Consider the following 10000-nt stretch of genomic DNA (forward strand, 5'->3'; position numbering starts at 1 on the left):
AGAGGGGGGAGATGAAGAGAGAGAGAGAGAGAGAAATAGAGAGAGGGGGGAGATGAAGAGAGAGAGAGTGAGAAACAGAGGGGGGGAGATGGAGAGAGAGAGAGAGAGAGAGAGAGAGGGGGAGATGAAGAGAGAGAGAGAGAGAGAGAGGGAGATGAAGAGAGGGAGAGAGAGAGTGAAAAATAGAGAGGGGGGAGATGAAGAGGGAGAGAGAGAGAGAGGGAGATGAAGAGGGAGAGAGAGAGAGGGGGAGATGAAGAGAGGGAGAGAGAGAGAGGGGGAGATGAAGAGAGGGAGAGAGAGAGAGAATAGAGAGAGGGGGAGATGAAGAGAGAGAAATAGAGAGAGGGGGGGAGATGAAGAGAGAGAGAGTGAGAAATAGAGAGAGGGGGGAGATGAAGAGAGAGAGAGAGAGAGAGAGAGAAATAGAGAGAGGGGGGGAGATGGAGAGAGAGAGAGAAGAGAGAGAGAGAAATAGAGAGAGGGGGAGATGGAGAGAGAGAGAGAAATAGAGAGAGGGGGAGATGAAGAGAGAGAGAGAGAGAGAGAGAATAGAGAGAGGGGGGAGATGAAGAGAGAGAGAGTGAGAAATAGAGAGAGGGGGAGATGAGAGAGAGAGAGAGAGAGAGATAAAATAGAGAGAGGGGGAGATGAAGAGAGAGAGAGAGAGAGAAATATAGAGAGGGGAGATGAAGAGAGAGAGAGAGAGAGAGAGAGAGAGAGAGAAATAGAGAGAGGGGGGAGATGAAGAGAGAGAGAGAAAGAGAGAGAGAAATAGAGAGAGGGGGGAGATGAAGAGAGAGGGAGAGAGAGAAATAGAGAGAGGGGGGAGATGAAGAGAGAGGGAGAGAGAGAAATAGAGAGAGGGGAGATGAAGAGAGAGGGAGAGAGAGAGAGTGAGAAATAGAGGGGGGAGATGAAGAGAGAGGGAGAGAGAGAGAGAGTGTGAAGGGGGTGAGGTTACACTTCAGACAATAGCTTATAATGAAGGTTCATGGAAAGATTTTTCATCAGGACGCTTACAGGAGTAACACACACACACACACACACACACACACACACACACACACACACACACACACACACACACACACACACACACACACACACACACACACACACACACACACACACACACACACACACAGCAACGTTACTCACATGGATGTTCAGCTCCACATTCTTCCACTGGCAGAAACGAGTGAACTTGTCACTGGCGAGAGCGAGGAACAAGAGGAGAGATGAAGAGATAGAGAGGTTAGCCTTCGAGCCCCCAGCCTACAGACTGTGGTAGTGTGGAGAGACGCCTTTCTGTTTCGACACAAATGGATGAATGGATACTAAAAGCACTTTTCTTCTAAACCTGGAGGATGAAAAAGTACAATCATTCTGGCCATTATCCAACATCTTCCCTTTCTCCTCTCCTCCTGCCCCCCCATCACCTCATTCTGGCCATTATCCAACATCTTCCCTTTCTCCTCTCCTCCTGCCCCCCCATCACCTCATTCTGGCCATTATCCAACATCTTCCCTTTCTCCTCTCCTCCTGCCCCCCATCACCTCATTCTGGCCATTATCCAACATCTTCCCTTTCTCCTCTCCTCCTGCCCCCCATCACCTCACTCTGGCCATTATCCAACATCTTCCCTTTCTCCTCTCCTCCTGCCCCCCCCTCCGCCTCAGCCCAGTCTCACCTCTCTATGAACTTCTGGAAGATCACCCCTCGCAGGCTGTCACAGATCTCCACGATGTACGGCTGAACACAAACAGGAGTGAGTTAGTGAGTGTGTGTGTGTGAGCGAGAGAGAGAGAGAGAGAGAGAGAGTGAGTGTGACGCCCAGTATGTAAGCAGGGATGCAAACTGGTGAGGGCCCCCCCCAAAAAAAGTTATTTTCGCACGGAAACGCAAGAAAAATCCATGTGAAGCCCAAGAACATTTCTTAATTTTCAGACAATAACAAGTCCATAATACACACTTGCAAATAGTGTCCTGGGGAGGGGTGCTAAGGCTCATCGTGACCTGCAATGATCATCTCAGTGTCCACAGATATGAATACATCAGTGTTCAACGCATGTGCACCTGACAAGCGGTTCTATAGGAGGTGCTTGAAGAAAAGGAAGACACAAATCCCGTCTCGCGTCTCCAACACATTACCAGGTGCACTACCGGGTGTTAACGGAATTAAAATACGACAACTCATTTACTGAAACAAGGAGTACACGAACACGACGAAAGTACTTGAGGGAAGAGTGTTTTAACGGTAAGAAATAGACTGAAATGTGAATTTAATAAATGGGTTTTTGGAGTGTCCAACGCTCAATCGAGCACAACGCTCGAGTACGAGTCACTTAGGCGATATTATTTTTTTTTTTATTCCGCTGTCCCTTTAAGACGGGGAGGTTGCCGCGGCAACGGTGGAGAATCGCCAACGTCTCTTGGCTAGCAGTCGCTCCAAATGTAAACATTGAAAAATGACCTAGCACATGAACAAAACTATGTAAATAGGCACTTCAGTAGACGTTCGGGTAAATACGACCAACTTCTATGCCTGTGTGCTTCTAAATTTGTAAAAATGTATTTCAGCACTTCTCACATTGCACACAGCCCCCCCCCACGGTTTGTGGTGTGGAGCGACGACAGAGCCTGCCCACAAAGCACTCACTCTGATATGACACCACGCTCTGAAGTCACTTTCACATTGTTTTTGTAGGAAGCGTAGGGATGTATTCTGTACTCAGTCAATGATTTCCACATGAGAAACAGACCCTCCCATCCGAACCTTTTTTGTTGTTGCTTCGCATCCACACGGTTCGCGTGGATTTTGGAACCGAAACGTCGAATATTGCCCCGCGAAAAGCAGCAGAGTTTGCGTCCCTGGCGTGGGCCTGCACAGACACACGAACGGGGGTCAGCGAGCGCGTGTTCCTCACCTGGAAGAGAGAGGGAGGCACCTGCTTCTTGGCCAGGTGAGTCTGAACGTGATCCACTGCTTTCTTAGAGAAGGCCTGAGAGAGAGAGAAACAGAGGGAAAGGGGGAATCGACAAGAGTATGAGGGGGGGAAGGATACGGAGAGAAAGAGAAGGGTCGTGAAACAAATATAGCAACAACAAATGAGTCATTCCCAGTGCAGTTTGGCATGCAAATGGTTTTAGTTCGGTCGGGGTGTTCCATTGTGTCTAATCATGTAAACTTCCTCCCTGAGAGGAACAGAACACATTTCAGGCTGACGGGGGTTTGGCGGTTTTAGGCGACTCTGTTACTCTGTGTTGGGCGTGTGTCCCGTGTTGATGCCGTGTCCTTACATGTGAGCAGGAGAGGAGTTCCTTCATGATGTATCCGTCATAGATCTGTCTGCTACGGCACAACCTCTCCTCTTCAGAGTCCAGCTTCTCGTAGTCCTTAATCTGACACACACAGGGGTTAACACACACACACACTTCCTCTGAAATACACCATGGAATTAGCCTAATCTCAAATGTCTCACATGCCCGCAAATCCAACAGACAACACACTAGACTCCTGCTCTCTGACCAATGTGAGTGAGTGAGTGAGTGAGTGAGAGAGTGGTAAAGAGAGAGACAGTTGAGGCAGACAGATTGAAAGATATACACTTTATGTACAAAAGTATGTGGACACACCTTCAAATTAGTGGATTCTGACTATTTCAGCCACACCTGTTGTTGACAGGCGTGTAAAATCGAGCACACCGCCATGCAATCTCCATAGACAAACATTGGCAGTAGAATGGCCCGTACTGAAGAGCTCAGTGACTTTCAAATCATGGCTGCGTCACAGGATGCCACTTTTCCAACAAGTCAGTTCGTCAAATGTCTGCCCTGCTAGAGCTGACCCCGGTCAACTGTAAGTGCTGTTATTGTGAAGTGGAAACATCTAAGTGCAACAGCTCAGCCAGGAAGTGGTAAGGCCACACAAGCTCACAGAACGGGACCGGTGAGTGCTGTAGGGTGTAAAAATCATCTGTCCTCTATTGCAACACTCCCTACCGAGTTCCAAACTGCCTCTGGAAGCAGCGTCAGCACAAGAACTGTTCATCGGGAGCTTCGTGAAATGGGTTTCCATGGCCGAGCAGACGCACACAAGCCTACCTGCCCCAATGCATAGTGCCAACTGTCAAGTTTGGTGGAGGAGGAATAATGGTATGGGGATGTTTTTCATGGTTAGGACTAGGCCCCTTAGTTCCAGTGAAGGAAAACCTTAACGCTACAGCGTACAATGACATTCTAGATGATTCTGTGCTTCCAGCTTTGTGGCAACAGTTTGAGGAAGGCCCTTTCCTGTTTCAGCATGACAAAGCCCCCCTGCACAAAGCGAGGTCCATACAGAAATGGTTTGTCGAGATCGGTGTGGAAGAACTTGACTGGCCTGCACAGAGCCCTGACCTCAACCCCATCAAACACCTTTGGGATTAATTGGAACGCCGACTGTGAGCCAGGCCTAATCTTCCTAAATCAGTGCCTGACCTCACTAATGCTCTTGTGGCTGAATGGAAGCAAGTTTCCGCAGCAATGTTCCAACATCTAGTGGAAAGCCTTCACAGAAAAGTGTGTGAGGCTGTTATAGCAGCAAAGGGGGGACCAACTCCATATTAATGTCCATGATTTTGTAATGAGATGTTCGACGAGCAGGTGTCCACATACTTTTGGTCATGTAGTGTACGTGTGAGCTTCCTACCTCTTCGTAGAACTTGAGCTGTGGCACGGCCTCGTCGATTTCAGTCAAACAGAAATCTTTGAACAGCAGAAAACCTGAAACAGAGAAACACACACCGTCAGCGAGAACACACACACACACACAAAGTTGTTTCTTTGACATTACCATATTAAATTATACGATTCTATTTGTGTACACGTACGTGTGTGTGTGTGTGTGTGTGTGTGTGTGTGTGTGTGTGTGTTTTGAACTAATTGCAGGGGAAGTCCACGTCACTGGCAACAAAGCTGCTGGGGTTGACTTCCACACACAGCCCTTTCCTTGGAGACTTAGGCCTGTAGTGGATTGGCCTTAAGAGAACAAGATTCTCATCTCATTGAGCCAATCCCCTATCAGACACACACACAGTCTGCAATGTGCCTCAGACGGACCACAATGACAGGGTGTGATTGTACCATGATCTCACACCTCTACAGTCTGCGTATTGTCTACAGACCACCGACACAATTTTTTTTATTTTTTTAAAGCGCTCGCCACACACACCATCTACGGGAACCCATCGGAAACGGCGCTCAGAAACTAGCCCGGGCGTCGCCGTGGTAACCCCGCCCGTTGCCTTCCCGGCACGTGTGTCCGTCTCTTCCCGGGGCATTAGCCGATTAGCATTACTGCTGCTAAAATAGACGGGCTAACGAGATGACACGGGGAACAGCCTTGCAGAGACAAACAAACACGTAGGTTACTGGGCGTCTTCTTCTTCCCCTTCGCTCCAAATCCTTCCTCCGCCTGATCGCTCTCTCTGCAGCGGTAGATCTAGTAGTGTGGGTTTACAGACGGTAAAAATACGAGTGGCCCTAAAACCACAGGGAGCAGAGCAATACAGATCAAGTCGATTGTCAGACGAAATCCCATAAACTGATCGTCTAGGCCTCGCCGCCCACCAGGAAGCACAGGCGACAACGAGGGGGTGGACAACCACGCCCGGGTAGAAACCTTGGCTACCAGAAGTTCGGGGTGAGGAGGAGGACGGGTAGAGGAGGACGGGTAGAGGAGGACAGAAGTAAGGAGGATGGTAGACGAGAGAGTAAAGAAAAGAGGGGACGTTAGAACACTGTTCACTCGCTCGTCTCCTCTCTACGACCATGCGACTATCACTTCACACAAAACACCACAACAGTCAACTCTGGCCTCCCTGTCACAGGTAGACAAGGTTATTTAAAGGACGGGGTCATCTCACACTAACACCGCACACACAGAGTACCCTCACACACACCATGCAGGCACACAAAATACACGCGCGCACGCACACGCCAAACTAGATGGACGAGTGTGCTGCGGTTAAAGAGATTCTCGGTTACTTCTGTATACTTTTTAGCCAGTAGTTCTGAAAGTGGAGTTCACTGACCAAAAGTGGTCCCCGAAAATAGCGTATTACATCATATACGTGCACCCATATCCTCGCTCTCCCTCAGCTGTGTGTGCTTCTGGCAAGCTGTCACTCAAAGAGCGGAGGGGCTGAAGCTCATTGGCTAGAACGCAAATTGCCAAGGGGGGGGGATAGAAATAGAATGGCACAGGCTCCAGAAAAACAGTTGCTTTCAATCTAGGGATTTTCTGGATAATCGATGTAAAACAAGACTTCTGCTCATAGACTGTATGAACTAGGCACGGACCTATCCAGCCCAAAAAACGTTGCAGTTCAGAGTTCAGAGGCTTTAATTAACTGAGCTGTCATGAGCAGTGTCTCTTCATAACCTCCCAGAGAGAGAGAGAGAGAGAGAGAGAGAGAGAGAGAGAGAGGGGGGGGGGGAGGGAGTGAGAATGATGCACTGTTTACTACCTCAGAACGGAGGGAATTGCATCTCATCTCATTTCATTTGTCCCTCTGATTCACTTAAAAAAAGCGACCGTCTGAAGAGACGGCGTACGATTGGCCAGCTACCCGCGCGCACGTTAAATCAGACACGCACACCCAGTTAAAAAGGAGGCGCTGTGGCAGACGCCGTTTGACGCTGAGCCATGGCAGCACAAGACTGTGATGGTCTCGGTGGGGAAGTGACTGGATTGACTGTACATTGCGGATGATGAGCGAATCGTCAGATTTCCCCTCTGTAGTACAAAGTGCACAAGGCCTTGTCGCAGAGCTAAAAACCCTCCCAACACTACATACTGCTCGACGCGCCACTTCTGCGTTTTTGTGGGTCTCCTTTCTCCAATGGCGTCCATCTGACCCGCGCTGAGTACACGCACAGACACACACACACGGAGAATGCAGGGAGGAAAAACAAACTACTTTCATTCTCTCCCCTTCCCCCTTTCCTTTATCTCTTCACTAGGCCCTACGCATGATTTCCTCTCCAGGCCAAGCCCCTCCCTCTCCCAGTCCTCCTCTGTTCCTGTCAGAGTAGCACGCAGACAGACACACACACCAGGGAACAAGAATTGCCTTACTGCGACCTCTAGGCACAGGCAGGCACACACACACACACACACACACACACACACACACACACACACACACACACACACCTAGGATGAAACATATGCTTCTCTGGGCTTTGTGTCATTACTGGAATCACCTGAACTGGCTAAATATAACACGGTGATTAAGTCTCCCTAACTCACATCTCAACAGTCCACAACACACACCTCTCCTCCATCCATCTCCACTCTTTTACTCCAGTCCTCGGATGTAGGAAGCTTCATTTCTCTTTCTCCCTCTCTCTCTCTCGCTCCCGTCTTTCTCCTGGCTCTCTCGCTCTTCCGGCTCACAATGTCTTTCCTTCAATATATCCATGTAGACAACCCCCCCCTCTCTGTTCCGTCTTTCCATCTCTCGTCACTATACAGGAAGTGTCTAATCATAACAGAAAAAGTGTGTGTTCACGCTTTAACCGTCCCCACACATATTTAACCAGAAAAAAACACTTTTACGCTCAAGAGGAACAAAACCTGCTCAGAGCTCCAGACTGCAACCATTTAGTCACATTTTCTGACCCTTTGACTTGGCTGTGCAAGTAGCAAAATGTATTGGTCGCATTAGCGCGAGCTGCCCATTCTACATGGTCACCTCACTCCAAACGCCCCATTTCTTTTTTTTAGGAGGCTAAAACCATGACTCGGTCAAACAGTAATGGGCATTATCCTTTTGATTCCTGTAATGAAAGTCCCTGCCCTGCAATGTGCCCGTTTTGTAGGGGCCTGGTTCTGTGACGAGCGACCCACTCATTCCACTCTCGATCTAGCTAACGTGTTTTTGAGTTTCCACTTTACTCGGGTGGTGAAGTAGCCCCAGATAAATAAGGCCATGATATTAGTGCACATTCAGATGTAGGCAAATTCATCTCTATCGTAGGCAAATTCATCTCTATTGAACAAAATACATCTTTTTTTTTTGCATTCTATTTTAACAGTCAAATATAACAATAGCATAATCGTCAACCCAGAATTCACGACAATCACTGGATCAGGTTGCGCATAAAAATATATTGAATCATGCATTCCTGCATGGACGTGTTCGATGAAACAACACGTTTACTGAATACCATCTCAGTAGTCGATTATAACTCTTAAAACCTCTTCGGGATAGGGGGGCAGTATTTTCACGGCCGGATGAAAAACGTACCCAAATTAACCTGTTATGGCTAGGGGGCAGTATTTTCACGGCTGGATAAAAAACGTACCCGATTTAATCTGGTTACTACTCCTGCCCAGTAACTAGAATATGCATATAATTATTGGCTTTGGATAGAAAACATCCTAAAGTTTCTAAAACTGTTTGAATGGTGTCTGTGAGTATAACAGAACTCATATGGCAGGCAAAAACCTGAGAAGATTTCATGCAGGAAGTGGCCTGTCTGACAAGGTGTCGTTCTTCTTGTCTCTGTTTATTGAAGAGTGAGGATCTTAGCTGTCCCGTGACACTTCCTACGGCTGCCATAGGTTCTCAGAAGGCGGCAAAAAGCGGAATCGTGGCTTTGCAGGCTCTGGCTGAAACAAAGTAGCGCGTTTGGGTAGTGGCTGGTTACAGTACTGTGAGACTCAGGCTCGTGCCCGCGTCGACCGAAAGGTTTGTTTTCATTCCTCTGTTTAGCTAAATGGACATTCCCGGTCGGAATATTATCGCTTTTTTACGAGAAAAATGGCACAAAAATGGATTTTAAACAGCGGTTGACATGCTTCAAAGTACGGTAATGGAATATTTAGATTTCTTTTGTCACGAATTGCGCCATGCGCGCGACCCTTCTTTACCATTCGGATAGTGTCTGGGACGCACGAACAAAACGCCGCTATTCGGATATAACGATGGATTATTTTGGACCAAACCAACATTTGTTATTGAAGTAGCAGTCCTGGGAGTGCATTCTGATGAAGACAACAAAAGGTAATCAAACTTTTATAATAGTAAATCTGATATTGGTGAGTGCTAAACTTGCCGGGTGTCTAAATAGCTAGCCCGTGATGCCTGGGCTATGTACTTAGAATATTGCAAAATGTGCTTTCACCAAAAATATATTTTAAAATCGGACATATCGAGTGAATAGAGGAGTTATGTATCTATAATTCTTAAAATAATTGTTATGCTTTTTGTGAACGTTTATCGTGAGTAATTTAGTAAATTGTTAGCAAATTCCCCGGAGGTTTGCGGGGGGTATGCTAGTTCTGAACGTCACATGCTAATGTAAAAAGCTGTTTTTTGATATAAATATGAACTTGATTGAACAAAACATGCATGTATTGTATAACATAATGTCCTAGGTGTGTCATCTGATGAAGATCATCAAAGGTTAGTGCTGCATTTAGCTGTCTTCTGGGTTTTTGTGACATTATATGCTAGCTTGAAAAATGGGTGTCTGATTATTTCTGGCTTGGTACTCTGCTGACATAATCTAATGTTTTGCTTTCGCTGTAAAGCCTTTTTGAAATCGGACAGTGTGGTTAGATAAAGGAGAGTCTTATCTTTAAAATGCTGTGAAAATGTCATATGTTTGAAAAATTGAAGTTTTTGTATTTTTGAGGAATTTGTAATTCGCGCCACGCCTATCATTGGATATTGGAGCAGGTGTTCCGCTAGCGGAACGTCTAGATGTAAGAGGTTAAACTGCCTTCTTCTCGGGCCCAGAATGTAGGATATGCATATTATTAGTCGATTTGGATAGAAAACACTCTGAAGTTTCTAAAACTGTTTGAATGATGTCTGTGAGTATAACAGAACTCATATGGCAGGCAAAAACCTGAGAAAAATCCAACCAGGAAGTGGGAAATTTGAGGTTGTAGTTTTTTCAAGTGATTGCCTTTACAGTATACAGTGACTTAGGGTTCATTTTG

General features: G+C 46.9%; 1 protein-coding gene across 1 annotated transcript in view; it reads right to left on the reverse strand.

Annotated features, from left to right (window-relative positions):
* Positions 1–10000, reverse strand: part of LOC106563006 (beta-adrenergic receptor kinase 2) — a 67310-nt gene that overhangs the window by 25393 nt on the left and 31917 nt on the right. The window contains exons 3-7 of the mRNA XM_045689891.1: positions 4694–4767; positions 3304–3405; positions 2931–3005; positions 1694–1755; positions 1162–1213 (exon numbers count right to left, since the gene is read on the reverse strand). Coding sequence (XP_045545847.1) covers positions 1162–1213; positions 1694–1755; positions 2931–3005; positions 3304–3405; positions 4694–4767 — 365 coding nt within the window. The remainder of the gene's footprint in view (positions 1–1161; positions 1214–1693; positions 1756–2930; positions 3006–3303; positions 3406–4693; positions 4768–10000) is intronic.

This window comes from Salmo salar, chromosome ssa11 (assembly GCF_905237065.1).
Source record: "Salmo salar chromosome ssa11, Ssal_v3.1, whole genome shotgun sequence".
Lineage (NCBI taxonomy): Eukaryota > Metazoa > Chordata > Actinopteri > Salmoniformes > Salmonidae > Salmo > Salmo salar.